The sequence below is a fragment of the Carcharodon carcharias genome, chromosome 32 (assembly GCF_017639515.1).
Source record: "Carcharodon carcharias isolate sCarCar2 chromosome 32, sCarCar2.pri, whole genome shotgun sequence".
Lineage (NCBI taxonomy): Eukaryota > Metazoa > Chordata > Chondrichthyes > Lamniformes > Lamnidae > Carcharodon > Carcharodon carcharias.
This window is the reverse complement of record NC_054498.1, coordinates 22,629,767-22,657,641: the sequence shown is the minus strand read 5'-3', so window position 1 is coordinate 22,657,641 and position 27,875 is coordinate 22,629,767. Positions and strand designations below refer to the sequence as shown.

The 27,875-nt window shown below is 44.8% G+C and overlaps 1 protein-coding gene across 1 annotated transcript; it reads right to left on the bottom strand.

Moving 5' to 3' along the window:
• Positions 1 to 1,829: 1,829 nt before the first annotated feature.
• Positions 1,830 to 27,401, bottom strand: snupn (snurportin 1). The gene is made up of 9 exons (XM_041178162.1): positions 27,374 to 27,401; positions 24,552 to 24,717; positions 20,125 to 20,272; positions 11,875 to 11,979; positions 10,768 to 10,864; positions 7,386 to 7,483; positions 6,660 to 6,740; positions 4,629 to 4,709; positions 1,830 to 3,277 (listed from the first exon to the last, which is right to left on the bottom strand). The coding sequence occupies exons 2-9, from the start codon at positions 24,707 to 24,709 to the stop codon at positions 2,951 to 2,953; spliced, it is 1,095 nt and encodes a 364-aa protein (XP_041034096.1). The 5' UTR covers positions 24,710 to 24,717; positions 27,374 to 27,401; the 3' UTR covers positions 1,830 to 2,950.
• Positions 27,402 to 27,875: the final 474 nt, after the last annotated feature.

Genomic DNA, 27,875 nt, shown 5'->3' with positions numbered 1-27,875 from the left:
AAGAGTAACACTGGCTCAGCACTGTGGATAAGTCATCAGGACTGGATGTGTCGGTTTCAGAAGTAAGGAAGTACATTGTGGAGGTGCTGGCCAGTCTTCCAATCCTCCTCCTTTACAGGAGTGGTTCCAGAGAACTGGAAGCTTGCAGACACTCTGTTCCTATGTTGCTAAGTTATGCTAAATTTGTATGAGCCACTGGTTCTGTCCCACTTTGACTAGTGATCAATTGTCAGCACCACACTTCAGGAAGGATGAGAAGACTTTGGAGAGGGGACATGAGAGATAAAGTAAATGAACAGAGTGATTCCAATGGCTGAAGGGTCAATAATGAGGGGGGCATAGGTTTAGGGTGATTGGCAAAGAAGCGGAGGTGCCATGAAGAACAACTTTTTTTTAATGCATTGAGTGTTTGGATTTGAAATGTAATACCTGATAGGGGTAGGATACATTTTCACTAGTAGCTTTCAAAAGGCAATTGGATAAATACTGAGAGAAAGATTGCAGAGTTATGGTGAAGAGTGTGGGGGGTATGACTAACTAGACCACTCTTTGAAAGAGCTGAATCAATGAGCTGAATGGGATTCCTCTATGTTGTATCATTCTATGAAAGGCACTATATAAATGCATGTCGTTGTTAGGCAACAATGGAATCAGTAAAGCAATTTGATCTGTAATGACGTTTCTTCCACTTATAATTAATAAAGCAAGGGTGAAAAAATTCTCTCACTTCACAACAGGACCTACCTCTGTTCTGGCAAGGTCCAGCAAACGGAAACATTTGTCCATGAGCAGTACCAGAACAATGTATTTATATAAACTCCAGCTCAAGCACAGTTCCGAAGCCAGACAGAAAACACTCTTCCCCTCCCCCTCCATAATAGTTAGATGAATTGGCCACCTGCTTTCACAGTTAATGATGGTTCATGGTGATCTTAAAAGCGCAAAAATGATGCCAATGTTGTCCAAATTGGAACTACCAAATAAAATCGTAATCTGTATGGGGCAATAAATCCTGCTCCTTGAGAGCTGCTGGCCTGTGCTTTGTTCAGCAGTGACAATGGGAGATGTGCTGCTCCTGGCAATGCACCCACCCTAGGCCCAGGATCAGCCAGGGGCCCAGGCCACAGATGAGTGAGGGTGGGATGGGGGGGTTGCAGGAGGGAGAGGGCTTGGCTCTGACAGACTTCCCCTGCTTGATGCTAGGTCTCTCCATCAGGCACTGAGTACCACCCTCCCCACCCCACCCAGGGGTCTGCAAGCAACCCAAAGATGATTTGCTTTTCATGCTCCCAGCACGGCGAGTCCCCTTCCTGCTGTCGGTTGAATGTGGTGGCCAGTTGAGGCCCTTAATGGGCATTAATTGCCCACTTAGGGACTTTGATTGGCATTGGGAGCAGGGAGGCCGTACATGAGCCTGCTCACCCCAGACTTAATCAGGGCAGAAGCGGGAAGGTAGAGGACTCTCCAAACGGCAACCCCCAACCCAACCAAACTTGCCTCAGCGGGGGTGAGTATTAAATTCTGCCCTGAGTGCGTGCTCTGTGGATTAGGTCAGCTCAAGTGTGTGCTTTCATTCAGCTCCTTCAGTCTTCCTCCACGCTTTGTTACTTTGCTGCGCTATCACTGCTCATGGGAATACTGTTCTGGTTATAAGAGGAAATGTCAATCCAAGCTGTTGTGGAGGGCGCCACTTGCAGAGACCCTGGGAGATCCCCTCCTCCCCCCAGTTAGAAGACAAGGGAGACGGATTTGGTTCACAAGGCTCATTTTGCAGCTGGATTTACATCAGTGAGGGATATAGATGCCCATACATTGTGATTCACGTGGTATTACAATGAGACATTTCTGATTTATTAAAAAGCAGGTCTTTAGACGTGTAGACAGCACAATCAATCATCCCCAGCGCAGTGGCTGAACAGCAAAGCTATAAATCAACCTTCAGAAACAACAACTTGGGATATAACAAGCACAAAATAACACAGGATTCCCAACCAAAGTCTCACATTTCTACAGAGATATTTCAAAGATGGTTGTTCAAGGGGAGACATCAGATCTCATAAATTCAGCAATCCATTCGAAACACATTTCTCTCTTGAAAGTGACAGTGTTTCTCCAAGAGTGAAATGATGTCTCATCTCGATTCTTCCTATGACCCTGAGAGTACACAGGGAGAAGTGCACCGTATACATCATCAGAGGGATTGCAGTTAAGTTTAATGTCGATCGGCAGCTGTTTATAGTTTCAATGCGTTTGCAAATGTCTGGCAGGCAACCAAAGATTTGTCAGTGTGAGTGGATTCAGAGGAAGCACATCTTCAAGTGGGTTCGGAAGGGCTAACCTCTCAGGCTCTGCATGGTTCACCCATTGGGACGCATATGAGTGAACCTCTGCTCGTGTTTCCAACCCAACTAGCAGATTTATTAGTGTCCCCACATACTGGATTAATAAAAACAAACACTGCCTGCCAATTCCTAACCTGCCATGTGAAGACAAAAGCTAACTCAGAATTTAAGGTGCTTGTACATCTCAGCACAAAATGGAACCAAATACTAAAACACACTTGACATCCTCAAGTTCCCGGGCAGCAGACCTCCCCTGTGCACCATGACTATGGGGATGTTCCTCGCCAAGTATTATTCCAGTTCCCCTCTTTGAGAGATGAACCCTCCAGCCTGGTGCAGGGGTGGTTCAAAAGCAGCAACAGCCGCAGCGGAGGCTCGAGGTACTTCATGTGCACGCTCTGAATCATTGTGCAGCCAAGCTGTGGAACGAGAAAAGGCACAGCTAGCCCCCAAACTACTCCCCTCTCAATAATTCTCCTTCAGTCACAGCCTGCCGTGTAGAAACCTCAAATGTAACTTTTTTATTTGTGAAATAAATAATTGGGAGCCTTCCAAGGTTTTTGGCAGGGGAATTGCCATTCTGGTTACTGTCCACACAGCCAGGGTGCTCAGCTTTCTACTTTGCTCGTACATTCCATTTTAGCAGGTAGGGATTCAGCCTTTTTGGGAGTGGAGAGATGCTCCAGTTCGTACCGCCCCGATCCGCAGGTCCCCTTCTTGCCTGGGCTGGTGCCGTCCTCCCCGGCCTTGGCCTTTTTCAGCTCAATGATTTGCTGCATTTGCGAGTTGGCGTACTCAGGCTTCACGGACAGAGGGCAGGCGGGGACAGCTAGCTGCAGGATGTCGGCCACCATGTACGGCTTCAGCCAGCCAACCAGCGGTGTGCTCCCTGGGGTGTAGTGTGTCTGTTTGTGGTAGAACAGCAACCCATCCACCTGCAAGGCACAGTTCAGGTCAAACGCTGATTCGGGAGAGGAATGGGACCCAACTTAATGTGGGACCTCAGTTTCTTAAAGCATTCATCCCTTACACACAAGTTTTACACTTAAATTAATATCTTACAAACAGGAAATAGAGGGGGGGGGACTGGGGCTGGACATGGGGGGTGAAAGAGAGAGAGGGAGCAAGAAGGAAAGACTGAGAAAAGACAGAATTGTATTTATAGAGCAAACTTAGGACATCTCAAAACTGTTTACAGCTTTGTAAATACTTTAAGTACTTATTAAGTACTTTTGAAGTCCAGTTTTGTTATAACATAAGGAACACTGCAGCCAATTTGCACATAGCAAGCTCCCAAGAACAGCAATGTGATTATGACCAGATTATCGGTTTCAGTGCAGTTGGTTGATGGAGATATATTGGTCATAATATTGGAGGTAATTCCCCAGCATCTCTTCAATGGTGCCATGGGATCTTTTACATCCACCTGAGGGGACAGACTGGCCTCAGTTTAACATCTCATCTGAAAGACAGCAGCTCCGACAGTGCAGCACACTTCAGGACTGCACTGCCTAGATTTTGTGCTCAAGAATTTTGGAGTGGGGCTTGAACCCACAAGTTTCTGACTCAAGAGAGCAGCGTACTACCCACTGAGCTACAGTAACTCATCAAGGCTGCTTTGACAGCACCTTCCAAACCCCCCCGACCTCTATCATCCAAAAGGACAAGGGCAACAGCTACATGGGAACACCACCACCTCCTGCAAGTTCCACTCCAAGCCACACACTACCCTGACTTGGAAACATATCGCCGTTCCTTCACTGTCACTGGGTCAAAATCCTGGAACTCCCTCCCTAACAGCACTGTGGGTGTACCTACACCACATGGACTGCAGCGGTTCAAGAAGGCAGCTCACCACCACCTTCTCAAGGGCAACTAGGGATGGGCAGTAAATGCTGGCCCAGCCAGCAAAGCCCACATCCCGTTAATGAATAAAGAAAAAGACTCTAAACAGGAACGAATGGCTCTTGCATCCAGAAAGTGGAGGCTTGAGACACAACAGTTCCTGAAGTTTCATTTTTAACTTTGAAATTTTTCTCTCCCAAAATGTTAACTAGATTCGTTTGGGGTCACAAGCTGGGACTCTCCAATCACTCTTATTCTGACGTTGGTTTGGCTTTAGAATAAAATAAATGGGTTAGCGGCAGCATGGAAACATGTTGAGTGAAGAGTACAAGCTGCTGTCTTCGGGAGACGAAAACGAGTATATAAAAAATAGAATTGGGGAAAGAATGAAACAAGTAGATACACAGTTCACTGTAACTTCCTTCAAACACTTTTCATTACCTCAAATGGATAATTTGCAGCCAAAGTCTGACAAATGGCTTCTGGTGTACATGGCAAATGTGACATGCCCACGAACTTAAACTGTAGAGAGAAGAAAGAGATTAACTTTTGCACTTTTCAACAGTAGCGACAAACCAAATGTATTGCCAACTTGCAAGCCAAAAAAAATGTTAAAAATGACTGTACGGAGCTTGGTTTGTTTTGTGACACATAGAATATACAACACTGAAACAGGCCAATCAGCCTAAACAATCCATGCTAGCGTTTATGTCCCACTCAAGCCTCTTGTCTTCTTTCCCCAGCTAACACTACTAGCATAACCCTTTATTCCCTTCTCCCTCATTGCTTACCTAGCCTCCCCTTAAATGCATCAACTATTCACTTCATCCACCTGAAAGATCAGGCTGGCCCATTACCAGTCTTCTGGATTCAATGTTAAATTCAGCAATTTTAGGCCGTAATCTCTGCTCCTCCCATTTTGTTTCCTTTTCTTTGCATGTACCCATCTTAATCTTGTCTTTCTTACTCTTGCGTTTGGAGGGTAGCTGTTTGTGAATAGTATTCAGGTGGTGGATATTAATTTGGGGTCGGGGGGGGAGAAGGGGTCTCTCCTGTGCTCATATAGAGAGGGCAGCTAAAAGAGGGGCTGTTGGTTGGATACGCACAATATGCAAGGCGTATCTCTTAACTAAAAGCTTGAAACTTCTGTAAGCCTAGGTTCCGTTGTTCTATCCTTCATGCCTTGCTCTCTCAGTTGTATCAGAAAGGTCCAGGATGGGGTTAAAGTACTGCCCAGTTTGTTTTTCCCTTCAAATCGAATTGTGTTCCCTGTTTACATGTCTCCTTGTTTACTTTTCCAGTATGGTGAATGTTCTGAACAGCTGTATGGACAAGGCAGAGCAAAGTCTCGCCTATTTTGATGCCCTTGTTCAAACAGGAGGTCCGTTGACATTTGGGGTGGGACAGTGGGTTTCCGAACTCATTGACATAATGCACCTGAACTCCAAATACACGAAGCAAACATGCACCTCACGGAAGTGATATTCCCACTCCCAAGCCAACCACCTTACTGCCTGAGTGAAAAATGATACAGCAGGAAACCACTTGGGTAGAACTGAAATAAAAACAGAAAACCGTTCTTCCAGTTCTGATGAAAGACTGTCGACCTGAAATGTTAACTTTGTTTCTCTCTCCACAGAAGCTGCATGAGCTATTGAGCACCTACTTTTATTTTAAGATTTCCAGCGTCAGCAGTAATTTGTTTCTGTACTTGGGTAAGACAGCTGGCTTCAACAATTTGCTACATAGGTTCCAGCCACAAAAACCACAAAAAAAATAAATTTCCAACTTTTTAAATATCTCAATTAGATCAAATCAACTTTCTATACCTCCCCAAGTTTATTCTTTTAAGTCTGGGTATCACTCTAATGAACCTGCACAATGCTAAACACTGTACTCCAGATGGGGGCTGAGCAAAGCTCTGGACAGCTGAGGATAATTCCTTCCTCTCTATTTCAGCTCTTTTGAGATTATATCTATTTATGGATTTAATTTGGACCTTTTTTGGCTTTTGGGTGACTTGGCTAAAGAAAAAGTTATTCTCTGCTCATCAAGTCAAGGATGTCAGTGGGAGGGAATGGGAACAGTTTCATTTGAGATGCAGTATGCCATGGGGCTTGAACGTTCTTTCCTCTGTATCTCAACTCCAAACAAACCTTCACCTCATTAAAATGACATTTCACTGTCATTTCTTGCCCTTGTTCCTCAAGTGGAAAATTTCAAGTTAGGGCCAAGATTATGGGCAGTCTAACGTGGTGGATTCCCATGGTGCAGTCTATCCAACCTTCTTTTATGGAGACGAGACTTTGAACCCAGTCTAACAGGCCTGATTGAGACCCAGAGCCACTGTGTCATACTGTGCCTGAAAATAACTCACTTAGTCCAGTCGGTGATCTCCATACGAAGGTAAATAAACCGTCAGCTCAGACTGGTGTCTGCAAACATTGTCACAAAGAAAGAAGAAACACTCACCGGATTCCGGGATGCGATCTCAGCCAGCTTCTCACCTTCCTCTTGCAATTTTGACTGAAGCCAGAAGAATCTGAATTCTGTCTATTTTTTAAAATGGAAATTAAAAACATTATTTACTAACTTTCATTTACAAACCCATTAACGGATCTTCATTAGTGCAGGACCTCATCATGCCCTCAGGACATTCCAAAGCACTTCAAAGTTAATTACATTTTGAAGTGGATTCCTTTACTTTGTAGGCAATATGGCATCCAATTGGTACAAGTCAACGTTCCCAAACACTAAGGTCATACACATGACCAGATGACCCTTTCTTAGTGATTTTGAGGGATAGGTGTCAGACAGGACACTACAAGAACTCCCCCACTCCTCTTCCATTACTGTCATGGGATCCCTTGTATTGTTTGAGCAGGTTTAACGGTCCCTCCAATTCCTTCAATACTGCACCGTGAGTCTGCTCTAAGTACTCAGATCTGTACTGGAGCTTGGAGCCACTCGGACATGGGGCTCACTATCAACTGGGCCAAGCTGACATTTAATATCAAAGTCCACACACATTTGAAAACAGAGCTGATTTTGTTTTAAATTTTAGCCTATTCAAGACTTGTATTTTGTAAGGAGCTTGTTAAATAGACAAAACATCTTCAGGGCATCTCCCATGTTGTACGCAAGTAAGAGCACACATAAGAGAAAGAGCGTCTTTAATTTCACTATCATCATACAGACCTGACAATCATAGACTGGGTGACCCCTCCAACACATCACATCTAAGACATAGTATGTCCTGTTCACTTCGCTGTAGATACAGTCCAATATGGTGTAATCTGGAGAAGGGAGGTCCAAGAGTCAGCAATAATTAGGATAATAGAATCCAGAAAGATATTCTCCCCAAAGCTCAATTACAAGCCTCTCAAATCAATGACGTCGCATCCAGGGGGGCTCAGGCTAATGAAAACGAACCATCAAGTCTCCTGTGAGTTCATGTCCCTGAATTAATAGATACAACATTTGATTGAAGGGTTCCTAGTCTTCTATGGGCAACTGAGTGAGAGCAGTTACTGACTCAGACAGTGCAAAGGAATGAAATGTTAAAGGATCTGGTCCACAAAGGAAAAGAAGAGAACTTACATCACAACCTCTGGTCGTTCTAAGTGATTTAAAGCTGAAGTTCTTTTGAACTGCAGTCACTGTTGTTATAATCCATAAAGTTAAGGACTGAAGGATAGAACTAGAGCCAATCTTTTCAGACTTTTATAAGTACTCATTCACAGACATATACATCACATGCTCCTCCTAGCCCAACTCCCATAGTTTGTCTGTTCCTCTTTATAGCAGCACGAGTGAGTCCCTAGTTAATGCACATCACCTGCATATCATTAAACAAGCATTACATACAGTTAACAGCTGGGGAGCAGGGGAAACATTAGGAGCCAATTTGAGCACAGCAAGCTCCCTCAAACAGTAAGGAGATTGTGATCAGATCATTTTCTTTTTAGTAATGTTGGCTGAGGGTTAAATAAGGACCAGGAGATTGGGGAGAATAGAAACATAGAATGGTTACTGAAGGAGTCCATTCAGCCTGTCGAGCCCATGCTGGCTTTATGCAAGGGCTAGGAACTGGCTTAGCTTTAGCAGTTAAAAGGAACCATTAATGCAGGGTGTATTACTAGAGGAGTGCTACACTGTCGGAGGTGCCATCTTTCAGATAAGACATTAACCGGAGGCCCTGCCGGCCCCCTCAAGCCAGGCTAGTTAGACTCACTGTCCTTTCCTTCTACCCTCGCAATTGTTTCCCCTTCAGAGGCTTATCCAATTTCCTTTCAAAACCTGTGATTGAATCGGTTTCCACTGAGCTCTCAGGCAGTGCATTCCAGATTGTAACCACTCACTACATGTGTAAAAAGGTCTTTTCCTCATGTCACCTTTGGTGCACTTGCCAATCATCTTCAAATTGGCATCCTCCAGTTTCAATCTTTCCGCCAATGGCAACAGTTTCACTCTTTCTCAACCCCCTATGATTTTGAATACCTCTATCAAATCTTCTCCCAACCGTCTCTCCTCCAACAGGGCCACAGGTTCCTCCAATCTGTAGTCCTCATCATGGAATCCTTCTCACAAATCTTTTCTGCACCTTTTCTAAATCTTTTACATCCTGCCTGAAGTGAGGTGTCCAAGAATTGGACAAAATACTCCCATTGAGGCCAAACCAGAGACTTATAAAAGGTTCATTATAACTTTTGCACTCTATGCCTCATTTATAAAGCCCGGAATCCCGTATGAGTTTTGAACTGCTTTCCCAAGCTGCCCTGCCACCTTCAATGACTTGTGAACATACGACCACCTCTCTGTTCCTACACCCGCTTTAGAATTTTACCCTATTTTTTTTATATTGTTTCTCCTCATTCGTTCTACCAAAACTTCCCTGCCCTTTGTCTAAATGGTACCATGGGATCATTACACCTACCTGAGGGGACAGGCAGGGCCTCCGGTTAACATCTTATCTGGAAGACGGCACCTCCGACAGTGCAGCACTCCTTTAGTAATACACCCTGCATTAATGGTTCATTTTAACTGCTGAAGCTAAGCCAGCTCCTAAACACCAACAGTCTCAGTAACAGATCCACCCAGCCCCTGCACAACCCCAACACCGGTTGACCATGACTTGTTAGGCAAATGCTTTTTTAGTCCCCCCTGTATAAACTGACACAGCCAGGTAGCTCAGTGGATAGAGGATAATGCAACATTGAGGCAGGCGGACAAAGGTCTGAGGCTCGGTTCCAGGTCCATGCTGTGTTAGGGCAGACACTGGGATTAGCCTCAATGTCCACTGGCGTGAAAGAACATACAAAACTTAAATAACATTTCAGCCATGGTTCTTCCTCCAGTCAGTATTCTCAACCCTTGCTGAAAGCAAGAATAGGCACTGATTAGATCGAGGTACTGTCTCCATCATAAACTGTTGACGGTGAACAGCATCTATATCCTACGTTCCACCGCTATACCAGTCAATCACAAAGGCACCATTTTTCTATTACTTCAAGCTGTTCAATAAGTACTTACTGTTCAATAAGTACTTACTGTTCAATAAGTACCTATCGATTAACAGAGCTCTGCTGATTTCAGGCAGTCAGGATTTCAAGCTACAGTTTCAATCAGCTGTTTGCACCTTGTTAAACCACGATCACATATCAGTTCTGAGATTCTGATACAAATGCTGCTAACAAATTGGAGAGGCAGTTCCTAAGTGGAGATTGCCTAATTTTAAAAATATGTTGGTTACATTATGGTTTTACCACCTACTGCACATAGTGGGAAAGTCTCACCAACACCAAAAGTGCCTACAATATGAGGTGGGGACTATATTCAAAATTTGGAGGTATTTTGATAAAAATAAATGGGAAAAAGCTATTTTCACTGGTCAGGTAGTTGTTGCTGATATGAAATCATCAGCAAAAGAGTGAAGGGGAAGGTTAAAAGAATAATTTTCAATGCAGTGCTTGCTAGGACAGAATTCCCAACCAAAAAACTGGAGGGGAAACAGGGTTCATAAAACATCTTTAAAACAGGGAGGCGGTTGAACATTTGTTAAAAAAAATGGCACAGATTTAAGTTAATTGGCAAAAGAAGCAATGGAGACATGAGGAATAACTTCGTCACCCAGCAAGTGGTTAGGATCAGGAATGTACTGCCTGAGTGTGCGGTGGAGCCGGGTTCCACGGAGGCGTTAAAAGATGGAATTGGATCGTTATTGGAGAAGGAAAAATGTGCAGGGCTACAGGGGGAAGGCGGGGGAGTGCCACTAGGTAACGTTCTCTTACAGAGAAGTGGCGCAGATACAATGGGCTGAATGGTTTCCCCCTGTGCTGTAACAATTCTGTGATACTGTGCCAAAAAAAACCAAAATTTGAAATGTATTGGGAAAGGGCGGGAGGAAGGGGGTCTAAGTGCATGTAGCTCTTTCACAGAACCAGTGTAGGCACGAGGGGCTGTAAATCTCACTCTGGACTCGATTTTGACCCTCTTGGGCCTGGAACCAGTTTGTGGGTGAATCTTTCTGCTTAACTTGAGCAAGCTTACTTAAAATTATATACGATTAAAGTGTGCTTACCTTTGCCTGTCGCAGAGTTATGCCGATTTCCACCAGGGAGAAGCGATGGAAACCTGTTCACGCAGAAGCCACTTCGTGTGTATGCTGCTGTGCTGCCCTGGCCGAAGGAGATCCAATAGAAACCATTAGCAGGTCAACCCAACTTGCAGCTCTTGGTCCCCATTTTTCACCTCCTCAATCTTTTGTGTTATGCCTTATATTTACCCCTCTCTCCAATCCCTAGTTACCACTCATCAAGCTGCCACTGGGAGCTGATACCAGGCTTCAGCCAATACTGTCAGCCTTGTCTTAATGCTGCAACAGCAGCACTGGGTGACTCAACTTGGGTCCCTCCTTCTGATTAAAGGACCAAATCTAGTTCAAAGGCTGGAAATATCCCAGAATCTGTTTTTTCCCCCCATCTTTGTTTTTGCAAGTGTTCTCAGCCCCCCTCAATTTCCTACTTCCCCCCCTTTATCCCACAGGATTCTTTCACACCCTCCAGACCCAGAGGACAAGGCAACAAGAACCCATTATCTGATTTCTATTAAAGAGGGTCTGACAAAGGACAGGATGGAGATATGTCAACGCTGTCCCTAGTGACTAAACAGTTTCTAGGTTTTTAGAGTGTAATACGTTAAGTTTTAACTTCTTCACAAAAACATATTCTCGTATGTATCAAATTTTAAATTAGTTCTTGTGAACCACTCTTGTACTTTAACTTATGTGCCTCGGTAGTTCCTGCATTTTTATAGTAATTACAGCTCCCCCTTTCCAAAATTGTTTAAAGCTATCATCTCTCTCCAGCTGGCCTATCCTTTGTGTGCCATGTCTTAGGCCAGCATACCTTTTTCTACAGGCTTCCGTTTTCCCCTTTCTGACCCCAAAACTCTTTCCAATCTTACTATAAGTGCCAGTGAAGCTGCTCAAACAATGAAGCTTAGAGTGAATTCCACCTGCCCGTCACTTATACACTTTCACACCAGTGTTTTGGTGCAATTATAAGTACCACAGATAATGCAATGCTACTGATAAAGGCAGCGTGCTGCGAGAATGTGTGTCTATGGGTGGCAACAAGGCTTGATCAATCCCACAGGGGAGGGAGGATTTTGGGAGTTCAGCACTTACTCTGGAAGCTACAATAAGAGTCCGCTTGCCGACAGGACAGACCACCAGCAACCACTCTTCAACCAGGTCACCAGGTACATCCACCAGCCATTCAGAGAGCATCAACTGCAAGACAGGAACAGGCACAGCCAATTACAGGCAGCTTCTTTGTCAGGTGGAGGAGGGTTTATAAAATACCATATGTTACACCTTGTTGTTTAAATGTCCCACAGAAGATGTTTTAATGTGCCCTTTGAATGTTTCTTATAGGCTGGAAAAAACACACAATGACAAAGAGAAGGTGCTGAGTGAATTACTTTGACTTGGCTCGATTGAGAACAAAGCTTCAAGCTAAGCAATTCAGTGGACTGAGAAACTTTTCACAAGAATCAAAACTTCAGGAATGGGTAGTGAGTAAGAGTCCAAGAGTTCTGATTAAAGGTCATGTACCTAAACATTAACATTGTTTCTCTCTCCACATATGCTGCCTGACCTGTTGAGTGTTTGCAGCATTTTCTGTTTTTAATTAAGAGCTCATGAGGATTTGTTCCAGGAGAAAATCAATTCTGTGATCAGAATTCTATATCTATACTCATCTCTGGAAAACATCAGTTGTGTATTAATTATGTTTAACTGTATGAAGGTGGTGGGCATTACTTGGGGTTTCACTTAAATATATATAAAGAGACACTTATAGAAACTGTGGTGTGGTTGTAACGTTTAGCTCCATAAATAAACGTAAGACTGAGTAAAAACTGGCTCCAGTACGACTCTTCATAAATTCACTGTCTGGAAATAGAGTCGTCGCAAAAATGATTATATCAAGATGTTAAAAATTACTTCTGGAAATATTTTATCTTCAGGCTTCCTCCGTGGAACCCTTTGCACCCTTTATATCACCAACAAAATTACAAAGCAAACTTATTTTTTCGGTTCAAGCCAATCACCACAAGTGACTCTCCCACCGAGGAATCTCAATTTTATTCTTCAGTGTGTCTGTGATGGTTCACTTGGTAGCACTCTCACTTCAGAATCTGAAGGGCGTTGATTGAGAGCCCATTCTGGAGACCCAAGCACAAAATCTAGGCTGACAATTCAGTGCAGCACAGTGTAAGAGTTGCTGTCCTCCAGATAAAATGCTAAACCGAGGCCCTGACTGCCCTCTCAGATGCGGGTTAAAGGGCTCATGGCACTACTTTGAAGAAGAGCAGTGGAGTTCTCCATGGTGCCCTGGCCAATATTTACCCCTCAATCATCATCACAAAAACAGATTATCTGGTCATTATCACAATGCTGATTATGGGACCATTCTGTGTGAAAATTGGCTGTAATTCCACTTCAAAAGGTAATTCATTGGTTGTAAAGCACTTTGGGGCATTCTGGAAGGTTACATGTTCTTTCCTTTATCAAAAAAAAATGAATCTGGGATAAATTTGCACCCAGAATTTCCCATCTGCCAAATTCCCAATCTCAATCAGAAGTGGAGGTTAGGTCTGTGCAGAGAGAAAAATGGCACAACGGTGAGAATTTCTCCAACCCTTCTCCATGGAACCCTTTACATCCTTTATTTCGCCAACTAAATTTCAAAATAAATTTATTTTTTTCAGTTCAAGCCAATCACCACTAGTGACTCTCCCGCCGAGGAATCACTCCTGTGCACCATTCAGCAACTAGTTTCAGATAGGGATGACAATGACTAAACAGTACATAAGAGCTTGAAGTGAGAGTGCTCCCTCCATGCTCAGCGACACTCTCTGATGTATGCATCGAGATTCAGATCGAATCTGTTACCAGTTGCAAATGGCACAGACATCCCATACAAGAGCAATGAAAGTCTATAATCCACTAGTCTATGAACAAAGAGTTATATAGTCTCAATGACACATAAGAACATAAGAAGCAGGAGCAGACCATACAGTCCCTTGAGCTAGCTCCGCCATTGAATAAGATTATAGATGATCTTTTGCCTCAATTCTCTCAACCGCTCCCCTTAAGACTCTGAGACACCAAAAATCTGTCTATTAGGAGCAGGCGGTTGATTTCTCCTTCCCTGCACTGTGACGATTTACTGTAGTCTGTGCAAAATGCTGGAACACTGAGCAGGAAAAGGTTCAACTGGTGACCTTCCTCTTTCAGATCATTTACGGGCAATGTTTTTCTTTTGTGTTTCAACATCTTCCACATTCCCAAATGCTGCCAGATTTACAGAAAAGGCTACGCTTGTCCCTCCTGCACAGCATTGCATATGTAGCAACAAACATTGTTAACTATCTGTGTGTTTAAGTGGCCGTGCAGGTGTTGTGGCATTTACGATTTTGAAGCAATAGTATTTATGATTTTGGGCATATTTGAGCAGGTATTCTGGAGCGACAGTTCAAGCAGCCAGGCAACACACAGAACATGGCGATAACTTTGTGTATCCATTCATATTCTTCGACCACAACACCCAATTCTGTGACCTCTGCTCAGATGAACAAGGGCAGCTGGTGCAGGGAAACACAACCAACTCCAAGACATCCTGATTTGGAATGACAGTATATCATCGTTCCTTTGTTGGCACTGGGTGGAAATTCTGGAACTCCCTCCCTAACAGTACAATGGGTATAGCTTCACTACATGGTCTGCAGAGGCTCACCCTGCTCAAGAGCAATTGGGAATGGGCAATAAATGCTGGCCTTGCAGGCACCTTAAAGTAAAAAGATTAGATTAGCTATTTTCCAATTAATGTTCTCTCCCAATTTCACTCACTGGGAAGAACATAACACATTTTTAAGTATTATTAAAATGTTCTTGTAATTGCTCCAGCAGCACATATACCAAAACCGCACAAGGGCAACTTGCCAATTCATCAAGTGCTGCATATTCTAAGCCAGGGTTTATTCTTGGGAAAGACCTATTCATTGCAAGCTACTCTCTCAGTGCAGCAGTCCACCCGCTGGCAAACTGAAGATAGCACAGGCCTCTGCCAATGCAACCAACTGCTGGGCCCCTTTCCAAACCTGACTAATTTCAGCAGTGAACAAACTGCCTCTGACCGCCCTGCAATACGTCATCACGCCCACTGCAAACACACATGTACTAAAGATGGGTAAGGATTTCCTAAACTATGTACGTGAATATAACTCTAAACGTGTTAAACAAGTGACGTTTTGAATGTATCATTAACTGTACAATGGCTCTGTAAAAGTAAGAGTCTGAACACACAGCTGAAATGACAATTAAATGCCCGATCTCCTTTGACTCTTCGAGCGATGCCGTTTTGAGTCTCTTCCTCCAAGGTGATATCAGCACTGGAGGACAGCTGCCTCTTTGCCCCAGTGGCTTCAATTACTTTGATGAAGCTGCAAATCTTGACTCAGAACATCCCAAGGTGCTTTATTTTTGAAGTGTAGTGTAGGAAGCAAAGCAGCCAATTTGCACATAGCAAACTCCCACAAACAGCAATGTAATACTGATCCTTTTGTTTTAAAAGTATGTTGGTTGAGGGATAACTATTGACCAGGGCAATGGGAAGAAGTCCCCTTCTCTTCTTTAAAATTGTGCCATGGGATCTTTTACATCCAGCTGAAAGGGCAAACAGGGTCTTGGTATAACACATTATCCAAAGGTTGGACTGGACTGAGAGTCGATCCTGGGGCTATAGTGAACGCCAACACTTGGAGGGGGACAAATGTGGTTTGTGACACAACCCCCCCCTGCAGACACTTGAGGCTACTTCAAATGGTTTGCACAAGGGCACAGTCAACCAATCGTCCATTTCTGACAGCAGCAACATGCAAAAGAAAAAATACATGTGCTGCGTCTTAGAGAGATTACATGATATAATGCAAACACTTTTGGGAAAATCACTATTTACAGAGACTAGTTCACCTGAAATCAATTTACTGTATGCACATAATAATGGGGGGGGTTTAAGTGTGGAAAACAGTGTCCAAACACACCACATTTAAAAATACAATCTACATGTACTTTATTCTGCACTGGAGCAGATGGAATATACTACGTATCTGTACCGTTAATTTTATTTACTTCCTGGTGGTCTACTTGATATAGGCTGGAAGCAGGTTTTCAGATCAGAAAACTTTGCTCAAAGCGACACCTAGTGGGAAGACTGGACAGTCAGCCTCTGACCAAACTAGCTGGAGAGAGTCTGTGATACATACCCATGTGATATTCCTCTGCTTCCACCAATTACTTTTATGCTGCTGTAATGTCACATCTTAAATAATGCTGAGCAAACCCTGGTCACGGAATTCATTTATGGTGGGACTCTTGAGCAAATGTGGATGAGTCAACCATCTGTTTAGGACAAAAGATTCCATACCGAGCAACACGCCCAACAGGTTTTCCTGTTAATCTTACAGGCATCATAGCTGCACATGTCCAATAACCTTTTCAGCTGTTTATGCTCAAAGTTTTTCAGACTTTTGGTTCCTCTACCCTTTTCACAGTCAGAAAGCACCTCAGATACCATCTTCCTTCTCCTACAGGGCTCCACTCTCTATTAGAATATTCATATTGAGCCCAGCACCACAAAGCTTTGAGAATATGAAAGGTGCTATGAAAATTTAAGCCCTTTCCCCTCAAAATCAAGAGGGAGAAGCTGTTAATTTAACTGACATTTGAAAATAATTTCCTAGTTCTAGGACATGAGTATGAGGTGGTGAACTGCACAAGTGAATGAACATCCCACTCTATGATGCATTCTGTCCCTCTTTTCATAAGACATAGGAGCAGAAATTAGGCCATTCAGCCCATCCAGTCTGCTCCGCCATTCAATCATGGCTGATAAGTTTCTCAACCCCATTCTCCTGCCTTCTCCCAATAACCTTTGATCCCCTTACCAATCAAGAACCTATCGATCTCAGTCTTAAATACACTCAATGACCTGGCCTCCACAGCCTTCTGTGGCAATGAATTCCATAGATTCACCACTCTCTGGCTAAAGAAGTTTCTCCTCATCTCTGTTCTAAAAGGTCTTTCCTTTTTCTCTGAGGCTGTGCCCTCGGGTCCTAGTCTCTCCTACTAATGGAAACATCTTCCCCACATCCACTTTATTCAGGCCTTTCAGTATTCTGTAAGTTTAGTCAGATCTCCCCTCATCCTTCTAAACTCCATCGAGTATAGACCCGGAGTCCTCAAACATTCCTCATATGTTAAGCCTTTCATTCCTGGGATCGTTCTCGTGAACCTCCTTTGGACCCTCTCCAGGGTCAGCACATCCTTCCTGAGATACGGGGCTCAAAATTGCTCACAATATTCTAAATGTGGTCTGACCGGAGCCTTATAAAGCCTCAGCAGCACGTCTCTGCTTTTATATTCTAGTCCTCTCGAAATAACATTGCATTTGCCTTCCTAACTACCAACTCAACCTGCAAGTTAACCTTAAGAGAATCCTGGACTAGGACTCCCAAGTCCCTTTGCATTCCAGATTTCTGAATTCTCTCCCCATTTAGAAAATAGTCCATGCCTCTATTCTTCCTACCAAAGTGCATGACCTCACACTTCCCCACGTTGTATTCCATCTGCCACTTCTTTGCCCATTCTCCTAACCTGTCCAAATCCTTCTGCAGCCTCCCCGCCTCCTCAATACTACCTGTCCCTCCACCTATCTTTGTATCATCTGCAAACTTAGCCAGGATGCCCTCAGTTCCTTCATCTAGATCATTAATGGATAAAGTGAAAAGTTGTGGTCCCAACACTGACCCCTGCGGAACTCCACTAGTCACCAGCTGCCATCCTGAGAAGGACCCCCTTATCCCCACTCTCTGCCTCCTGCCAGACAGCCAATCTTCTATCCATGCTAGTACCTTGCCTCTAACACCATGGGCTATCTTACTGAGCAGCCTCCTGTGCGGCACCTTTTCAGTCCTTCTAAATTAGTTTTGTATTATAGAAATGGTGCAGAGTGCATTGGGCAGAGGTTGTACTATTCAAATGGGACTACACTGCCACCTGCAGCAGGGAAGCAGAAGTAAGCAAACCAAAATGCCATTTATGGTTTCAGGCATGTAAATGGTTACAGCACAGGAGGAGGCCATTCGACCCTTTGTGTCCATGCTGGCTCGCTGCAAGATCAGCTCAGCTTGTCCCACGCTCCCACTTTTCTCTTTAGTCCTGTAAATGTATTTTTTTCTTTCAGATAATTATCCAACACTCTTTTGAAAGCCTCAGTTGACTCTGCTTCCACCACACACTCAGGCAGTTCTTTCCAGGTCCTGACCACCGGCTGCGCAAATAATTTTTTCCTCTTGTCTTTGCTTCTTTTGTCAATCACCTTAAGTCGGTGTTCTCTGGTTCCCAATCCTGGTTCGCCAATGGGAACAGGTTCTCTCTATTTACACTGCTCATACCCCTGATTTTGAACCATCATTATCGTCAGTATCTGGGGATCTGTCAGAATTGGTCACTGTAATAAGATGCTACTATAGTACAAAATAGGATATACAAAATGTACTTTTAAATCATTAAATCACCTCTATCAAACCTCCTCTCAACCTTCACTTCCCTCAGGAGAACAACCCAGGCTCTCCAATCCAGCCAAGTAACTGAAGTCCCATATCCCTGAAATCATTCCTGCAAATCCTTTCTGCACCCCCCTCCAATGCCTTTACACCTTTCCTCAAGTGTGGTGCCCAGAATTGGACATAATACTCCAGTTAACGGAGGTTAGGTGGGAATGTGAAGTTGAGGCCACGATCAGGTCAACCATGATTTTATAGAATGGCGGAGCAGGCTCGAGTGGTCGAATGGCCTACTCCTGGTCCCAATTCATATGTTTGTTTGTATGTTAAGGCTGGGCCAGTCCGTCTACAGTTCTGGTCTTCATATAATAAATAACATGGCCTCCCACAAATAGCAATGTGGTAATGACCAGATAATTTTAAGTTAATAAATATACAGAGGCACTGGGGAACGTACAAGAAAGATTCACAAGAATGATAGTAAAACCGAGAGGTTATTACTATTAGGAAAGATTGAACAGGTTGGAACAAAACACTTCAATCCACAGAAACAGCAACAACAACAAAAATCAGATCTGAACACCTATCAAGCAGTGACAAGACCCACGAACATTCTCATACATATAAAAAAATTGTCCTTTTGAGATATTGGGAAAAAGTAGAACTAAAAATCAAATCAAATTACCAGTACAGTATAGCCTCATCATTCACAGAAATATTAAACAAGTGGTTGTACCAACAGCAAACTGTGCTGCATTTTATATAGATTATTATGTGATTTAATGAATTAAGAGCACATTTTGTGCATCCTATAAATTGTATTATCGTAGCATCTTGTTACACCTACCAATTCTGACAGATCCCCAGATACTGATGATAATTAAATGATCACTTATTCAGAGGAGGGCAATTCACAATGAGCTGTGGGGCTGCTCTCAAACAAAAAGCATTCATGACGTGGCGATGAGCAGCCTTGTTGAAAAATCTGTCTTTCCTCCTGACAGAAGCTATCCAGCATCACTGAAACTTCTGGTCACTACCACACTGCCATCTGTGGAATCTTGCTTTGCACAAATTGGCTGCCATGTACAGTACACCACAAACAGTTGATCAGAAAACTGCAAGATGCTGCAGTTAGAAAGTCTTAGCCACAACCTCAGGACAGCCCAAAGTGCGTTACAGCCAATGAAATACTTTCGAAATGTAGTCACTGTTGTAATATAGGAAATGCAGCCCAGCACCTACAGCCTTTTGGGGTGGGGGGGTCAGAGTTCCAAAGTTCTGTTATTCTTTCTGTGAATAGCCCATCCTTGCTCTGGACTTCCCCATCACACTATTTAACGCACAGGGACATAATCAATGTGGGTCTCTGAGCTCTTGCACTGGTTTCAGATGCTTCCAGTTTATTATCCCGTGCACTGGGCCTATGCAAAGAGCTGAAGGAGACCGATGCTGATGGAGGGGAACTCTCATTCCCATCTCCAATTTTCCTTCTTGAATTTCCTTAAGAGTCGGACTTGGTTTTAGCTCAAGGGGCACTAGCATTGGCCATTCTTCAGATCCACTAAGGTAAGTAGCCTGCCAAAACTGTCATTACAACCTCTGCTCACTTATATGTAAACATTCCCAGTACAGGTCAATGTACAGGGATTAAGACAGGGATCCCAGCCTAATTTTCCTATATTAGCCTAGAGATGATGTAACAATCCAACTGCTGCAGCTTGATGCATATCTCTATGGCTTCACCGGAAACACCACCCTTTCCTTGGTGAACACACTTGGGGAACAACTCAGAGCATTTTCTGACCTGGTTTGCGTAACGTTTGGGCAACTTCTTCTTTGCCACCTCAACTTCCATTTCATCGTGTTCCTCCGACTCCTCCTCACTGTCCTCGCCTCCTGTCCAGTCATCTTCAGCTAGGCGCCTTGCGTGGTTAACGTAATTCAATCGCTGCCTTTGATGCAAGAGGACAAAGCAGAGTTGAAGTTGGTACAGCACTATACTTAAATACAGTGCAATATAGAGAATTTGTATAGCGCCCTTCACAACTACAGGACATTACAAAGCTCTTCACAATCTACAATCAATTAATTACTTATGAAGAAAAGCCACTGTTGGAATGCAGGAAACGTGGGCAGCCAATTTGCACACAGCAAACTCCCACAAACAGCAACGTGATAATGACCAGATAATTTTAAGTCAATAAATATTGGCCAGCACAACAAGGAAATCTCCACTTCTTCTTTGAAGTCATGCTGTGGGATTTTTTACGTCCACTTAAGAGAGAGGATGGGCCTCAGTTTAACGTCTCACCCAGGAGACAACACCTCTGACAGTGCAGCACCTTCTGAGTGCTTCATTTAAAACAACAGAATGTCCAGCTGAAGGAGATACTCCAAAAGCATCAGTCTGCCTTTTATCTTGACAGAAACATGACAAAATGACTGAAGCATTATCTGCTCTCTATCACATAGCCATTTTTGGATTCTTGCTGTGCACAATTTGGCTACCACATTTCCTACATTACAACAGTGACTGCTTCAAGCACATTTCGTTGGTTGTAAAGTGCCTTGGGATATCTCAAGGTTGTGAAAGGCGCTGCATAAATGCAAGCTTTTTTTTAAATGGAAGGCAGCACCAAATAAAACCTGTGCCACCAGAGAAAAACAGCAGGACGCTACCATTAATGGGGACATGTCCTCGGGGGCCAATTGAGTTACAATCAGTAGTAATAGGTTATCACATTTAAAGCATGAATTGCAGCATTTCTGAGAGATCCTGTTTGTTCACCAGGACAGGGGCCAAGGTTTCATCAATTAAATAAACAATCTCATTTTGATCGTGATATTTCAGTTCATGTGCCTGTGGGGATTCAATCGTCTGCTGTACGGGGAGATTTAAAATCCCAGCCCATTATGCAGTTGGACAGGTTAATCATCCCTCCAATAGTATCACAATTTCCTTCTCTCAAGGGCAAGATCAACTGGTCCTGGAACAGCTGATCCGCCAACTGAGAGCTGCCCATCAAGCCACCTGTACCTATAGCTCAGGTAAAACTGGCCCCTTAATGAAGACCATAGCCATCCTCCCCCTAGCTAGGATCAGCCCTGCAAGTGGCTACCATTACCAATTGAGAGCCTGCCTATTTGAATCCATCCCTGAGCCAGTGTGCTCGGCATAGTGAACGCAACACCAGTTAACAGACATTCTGCCCATCAGCTCGGAAGGCTGGCTCCCTTTTCTTCCAGCCACTCCCATTCAGTTTATTTATGTTAATCAGGTGGTGAGGAATTGCAGGCAACCAGTAAGAGCAGCAAGGACTGTCAGGTCAGGTGAAGCACAGTCAGATGCAAAATAGAGCTTCGTTGCTGCCACCCCGAGGTGCCCGAGTCCCAACCCCCAAAGAACACCCACTAATGTCACATTTCTGCCCATTTCCCATACCTTCACCCTGTGTTGAATCACAGGTGCTGTAGGTCTCTGTGTCTTAGTTAGGAACTGTACTGAAATGTCCGAGAATTATTTCACATTGGGCTCTTACAGGTAGTGGACAACGTGATGCTCACACCATCAGTATGGGCCGGATTTCAACCCAGGGCTGGGAGGTGAAAGGACAGTGCCTAACCTCCTGGACCAGCTAGTTCCCTCAAGGTTGGCACTCCATGGAATTTTCCTGCCAAGATCAATAGAGCATTGTTTGATCTTGAGGCACACCTGACTGTCAGGGCTCATTTCTGTTCGAGTACATATCATAGAACAGTACAGCACAAAGGAATTTCTACCCATCAAGTCTTCCCCGTTCTTTCCCAATTCCCTGCAACTTTTTTCTCCTTTGAGTATTTGCCCAGTTCCCTTTTAAAGGCAATTGTTAAATCTGTGCCCAACTTACCCCCTCAGGCATTACATTTTAGATCCTGACCATTTATTGTGTAAAAAAGTTTCCTCATGTCGTCTATGGTTTTTATGCCAATTACCTTAAATCTGTGCCCTCTGGTTATCAATCCTAAAACTAATGCAGTTTCTCTCCATTCACTCTAACTCAACCCTTCATGATTTTGAGCACCTCTATCAGATCTTCTCTTAGTCTTCACTGCTCGTAGGAGAATAATCCCAGCTTCTCCAGTCTCTCTACATAACTGTACTCCCTCATCCCTGGAACTATTCCAGTAACTCTCTTCTGTTCCCTCTCTGAAACCTTTACGTCCTCCCTGAAGTGTGGTGCCCAGAACTGCACAGTACTCCAGCTGGGGCTGAACGATGTTGGCCCACAACCCCGCTCACTCCGATTGGTGTTCTGGGAATACTGCCACCTGATCCAGAGGAATGGGAGGGAGTTTCAGGCAGGTCACCAAGAAATCAGCTAATCTGCTGCCAAATGATATCACAAGCCAAAGAGGCAGAAAGTGAAATACTGGAATCTGACTCCAACTGCTCCCTTAATATCTGCCAAAACACCAGGTAAGCAAGAATAATCGAGTCATTGCCATATTATAGAATAGTGCACTAACTTCATCCATTGAGGGGAGGTTGCTGTTTCAACTCATGCAATCAACAGCCAAGCACACATCCAGCTGCCAACCACTCTGCCCTCACTATCCACACCCATCCATGGGGCAGTGGGTGGTAACAAGGAGCAGGAATTCTGGTTCACTCTTTCGCTCCCCATTCTGGGATATCGAGTCCAATTGCAGTGCCTCCCCATCCTACTGCCCTGCCTGAACAGAGGAGACACCACGGGTGCATTCTGCAGCCCTTCCCATCTGTCGCTCAGTGGGTAGCACTCTTGCTGCCGAGTCAGAACTTCACTCCGGGATATAGAGCACTAAATCAAGGCTGACACTCCACAGCAAGAACTGAGGGGGTTGCTGCACTGTCAGAGGTGCAGTCTTTTGGATGAGATATTAAACATTTCTTTCTGACCTCTTACGTAGATATAACAGATCCAATGGGACTATAAAAAAACGGAAGTTCTCTTCTGCCTCCTGACCAATATTTGTCCTTCAACCAACAGCTAAAAACAAAATCTGGCCATATTTCTTATTGCTGTTTTGTGGGAGCTTGCTTTGTGCAAATTGGCTGCTGTGTTTCCTACATTACAACAGTGATTACACTTCAAAACTACTTCATTGGCTTTAAAGTGATTTTGAATGGTCTGGTTATAAATGAAAGTCTTTGAATCAATAAGGAAACCACCCCAACCCCCGAATACAAAATCATTTCCCCATTCCTTTTCCTGATGTCAATATGACCTAAAGCAGCAACAAGAATTTGTTCAGCAACAACCACACAATGTAACTGCACAAACAGAAGGTGTAGAAGGTCTCATTAATCGGATACTGTGACCCATCATTTTCTTAGTTTTAAAGTTACATGACTGGTAGAAGCACACTTTGGAACAGCAAAAACTGATTTATCAAACAACTTACATTATATAGCGCCTTTAACACAGTAAAATGCCCCAAGGCACCTCGCAGGAACGATATAAAGCAAAATTTGACACCGAGCCACACAAGGTGTTATTCAGGCACACAACCAAAGGTTTAGTTGGGGTTTAAGAAGAATCGCAATGGAGGAATGAGAAGTGAAGCTTTAGGGAAGGAATTCCAGAACTTAGGGCCCAGGCAGCTGAAGACACGGCCACCAAGGCTGAAACAATTCAAATCGGGGATTGTCAAGAGGTCAGAATTAAAGGAGCGCAAATATCTCAGAGGGTTGTGGGTCTGGATGAGATGACAGTTATTGGGAGGGGTGAGGAATCAGAAAGAAGAATGAGAATTTTAAAATCAAAGTATTGCTTGACCAGGAGCCAATGTAGGTCAGTGGGCACAGGTTTGATGGGGGAATGGGGCTTGCTGTGAATTAGAACACATGCAGCAGTTTTGGATGACCTCCAGTTTACACAGGTGTGATGGAATAGTTGAGTCTAGGATGGATGAGGGCTTCGGCAGCAGATGAGTTGAGACGGGGTGGAGTTGAGGACCATTCACTATCACAACATAAGCTGCTGCAGTTTTGTGCATCAGGTTATTCAATGTTCAAGCCCGTGTTGTTTTTGTCTCCCTCAGTAATCCACATCTTTTCTATTTGCTGAGCTGACGTTAAACAACTGTGACAGATCAATAGTCACGGGTACAGGGAGCTGGTGAGAAGGGGCGATGCAGCTGGGCAAGTGAACCTCTTACTTTCCAGAATTTGCAATGACATCGTTGTTTTCCTTCATTCCAATGACTTACGATTTTTGGGTTTCCAGAAGTTTCCGCCTGCGCTCCGCCTGCTCCTGTGTGTTGGATTTGATTTTGTACTGGGCGAGACGTGGGTGGGGAGCAGCAATGCTGTTCAGGTCCTGAGAGACTGCAAAGCTGGTGGACAACGCCTGACTTAATTCGTCCATAATGATCCCTGCAAGAAGAAATCCCATGGCACTATTTCAAAGGGTAGTAGGGGAGTTCTCCTGGGCAATATTTATCCCTCAGCCAACATCACTAAAAAGAGATAAATCTTAAATCCAACAGATAATCTGGTCATTATCTCAGTGCTGTTTGTGGGAGCTTGCTGTGCATAAATTGGCTGCTGTGTTGCCTACATGACAACAGTGACCATGCTTCAAAAGCGCATGATGGGCTGTGATGGGCACTTTGTAACCTTGTTATATGAATACAAAATAATGTTAAATGAATTAGGAGGCTGCCTTTTTGAGCTCAAGTAGATAAGCCAAACTTATCCTTTATTTTCTTCTTATGCTGCTTCTCCCGAGTTGGCTCTCTCGCCTTCTTGCAGCATCTACAGACAAGCCAAGAGAGCACACACCAAACCTCCACCAGTTACAGCCGAAACTGGCGACAGGGGGCTGTGCAAACTGGAATGAATGAAGATTTCACCCATATGGGAAAGACAGAGTCCATGCTTCCAAACGCATCTTTTAAGGGATTGGTGGACAAAGATTTGTAGCAGAGGAAGATAGAGGGGCTAGACAGAGAGTCAACCATCAGGATAGTTTAATTGCTGTGCAACACATACTGTGCATTTCATCAGTGGGCAATGCTAACAATAACTTATATTTATATAGCAGCTTTAACATAATACAATGTCCCAAGGCAGCTTGCAGGAGCTTTATGAAGCAAAATCTGGCAGCGAGCCACATAAGGTGATACTAGGGCAGATGTCCCAAAGCTTGGTCAAAGGGGTAGGTTTTAAGGGGTGTCTTAAAGGAGAAAAGAGAGGCAGAGAGGTGTAGGAAGGGAATTCAAGAGCCTAGGGTCCAGGCAACTTAAGGCATGGTGACATCATGGTGGAGCAATTAAAATTGGGAATGCACAAGAGGCCTGAATTGGGAGAGCATTTCGATTCTCAATAACAAATCGGGGCAAATTTCTGCCCATCCAGTGCTGGGTGTCAGATAAGCAGTCTGATAATTTAGTGACAGTAAAAGACTTGAAACAGCACGTGTACTCACTGTACATGTGAAAACTACGCTTGCAGATGATGTCGCCAAGGGACCAAATGTAGATGAGAAAAGTGGTGGGGGGGCGGGGGGGCAAAGATAGATCCTGAGGGGAGGTTACCAGAGGTAACGGTGCTGGAGCAGGAGGAGAAAACACTGCAAGTGACACTCTGGCTACGATTAGATAGCAAAGAATGGAACCAGGTGAGAGCATTCCTGCTCTGGGAATAGGATGACATTACCAGCTGGAAGACAACAGTGGAAAGGCGTTCCAGGAGGATGGGGTGGTCAACTGTGTCAAAGGCCGCAGTCAGGTCAAGGAGGGAGTCACAGTCACATAAGATTTCATTTGTGGGTTTGATAAAGAATGGTTTCAGTTATGTGCCAGGGTTGGAAACCTAATTGGAGGGATTCAAACATGGAGTTCAGAGAATGATGGAAACAGATTTGGGAGGCAAAAACCCATTGAAGGACTCTGGAGGGGTACAGGAATTGGAGATGGGACGGTAGCTTGCAAGGGCAGTGGGGTGAAGAGTTTTTTTTAAAGAGGGATGACGATGGCAGATTTGAAAGAGGGGCAGGACCTGGAAGAGAACCATTAACAATAACGGCTAACACGGGGACCAGAGAGGGTTAGGGTAGTCAGCAATTTATTGGGAGCAGGATCAAGGGAACAGGAGGGTGGGTCTCATGGACAAGATGAGCCGAGAGAGAGAGAGAGAGCATAAAGGGAGATAGGAGTGAAACTAGAGAAAGATGCGAGTTCGGGGTAGGGCAGGAGGGAACTTTAGAGGAAGTTTGGCCTGGTGAGCGAATGGAAGACAGGGAAGAGGCAGCTAATCCGGTGACCTCAAGGTGACAAAGAGCTCTTCGCACTTATTGTTGGAGATAAGGGTGGAGGAGACAGGGGAGAGGGATTGAAGAAGATGGTCTGCAGTACAGTAAAGAAGCTGGGGGGGGGGGGGGGGGGGGGGGGAGGAGTGAGGGGAGGGGGGAGTTGGGAAGTGGGGGGGGGTGGGGGAGTTGGGAAGTGGGGGGGGTGGGGGAGTTGGGAAGTGGGGGGGTGGGGGAGTTGGGAAGTGGGGGGGGGAGGGGGGGGGGGGGAGTGAGGGGAGGGGGGAGTTGGGAAGTGGGGGGGGTGGGGGAGTTGGGAAGTGGGGGGGGGAGGGGGGGGGAGTGAGGGGAGGGGGGAGTTGGGAAGTGGGGGGGGTGGGGGAGTTGGGAAGTGGGGGGGGTGGGGGAGTTGGGAAGTGGGGTGGGGGGGGGTGGGGGAAGTCAAAATAAGCGACAATCCCTTAAAATACAGGCGGCTTGGTCACCCTGGGTGTACACAGGGGGTGGGGGGGAGGCAGGATGAGAGTAAGTAAGAGTAATTTAGCGGGTTTAGCTTTAGTTACTGGACAATAAGGTTCATAATGATGGTTAAAAAAAACAGAAAGAGCCTCTTCTCCTGCCAGTGGCTTCAAACGTCGGGAGCGTTTTAACGTCCGACTGAGTGAAGCTGCGGCTAACACAGATTAACCGAGTGAAAGTAAATTAACCATCTGGTGATCATCGGTGCCCGAAGCCCCGCAAACTCCACGTTGTGAAGGGCCTCACTGGGCCGCTACTTACCGGGCTCCCCGCTCGCAATGCTGCTGAGGGTGGCCGACCAGCAGCTCACTCACTCACTGCCCCCCCCTCCCCCCTCTCCCTCCCCCCTCTCCCTCTCACTGCAGCGGGTGGCCAACCAGCGGTTTTCCCCAGCACAGTGGCAACTTCACCCAGGGTGAATGGAACGGCCGGGCAGACAGGCGCAGTTGATCGCAAGGGGAAGAGGGCAGGGGAGAAATACATTATGGCACCTCCCCATGCCCGCGCAAAAGATGTAACACCTGCCCCTTCACTTCCTCTCTCCTCACCGTCCAAGGGCCCAAACACTCCTTTCAAGTGAAGCAGCGTTTCACTTGCATTTCCCCCAACTGAGTCTACTGCATTCGTTGCTCCCAATGCGGTCTCCTCTACATTGGAGAGACCAAGCGTAAACTGGGCGACCGCGTTATAGAACACCTGCGGTCTGTCTGCAAGAATGACCCAAACCTCCCTGTCACTTGCCATTTTAACACACCACCCTGCT

What these genes read in the sequence shown, in the direction of transcription:
- snupn (XM_041178162.1), bottom strand. Translation starts at nt 24,709, where the DNA reads ATGGACGAATTAAGTCAGGCGTTGTCCACCAGCTTTGCAGTCTCTCAG. An exon ending in AGATCGCATCCCGGAATCCG is followed by an intron (nt 4,710 to 6,659) that starts GTGAGTGTTTCT and finishes TTCTCTCTACAG; the next exon opens with TTTAAGTTCGTGGGCATGTC. An exon ending in CTGCAAATTATCCATTTGAG is followed by an intron (nt 3,278 to 4,628) that starts GTAATGAAAAGT and finishes TGTGCCTTGCAG; the next exon opens with GTGGATGGGTTGCTGTTCTA.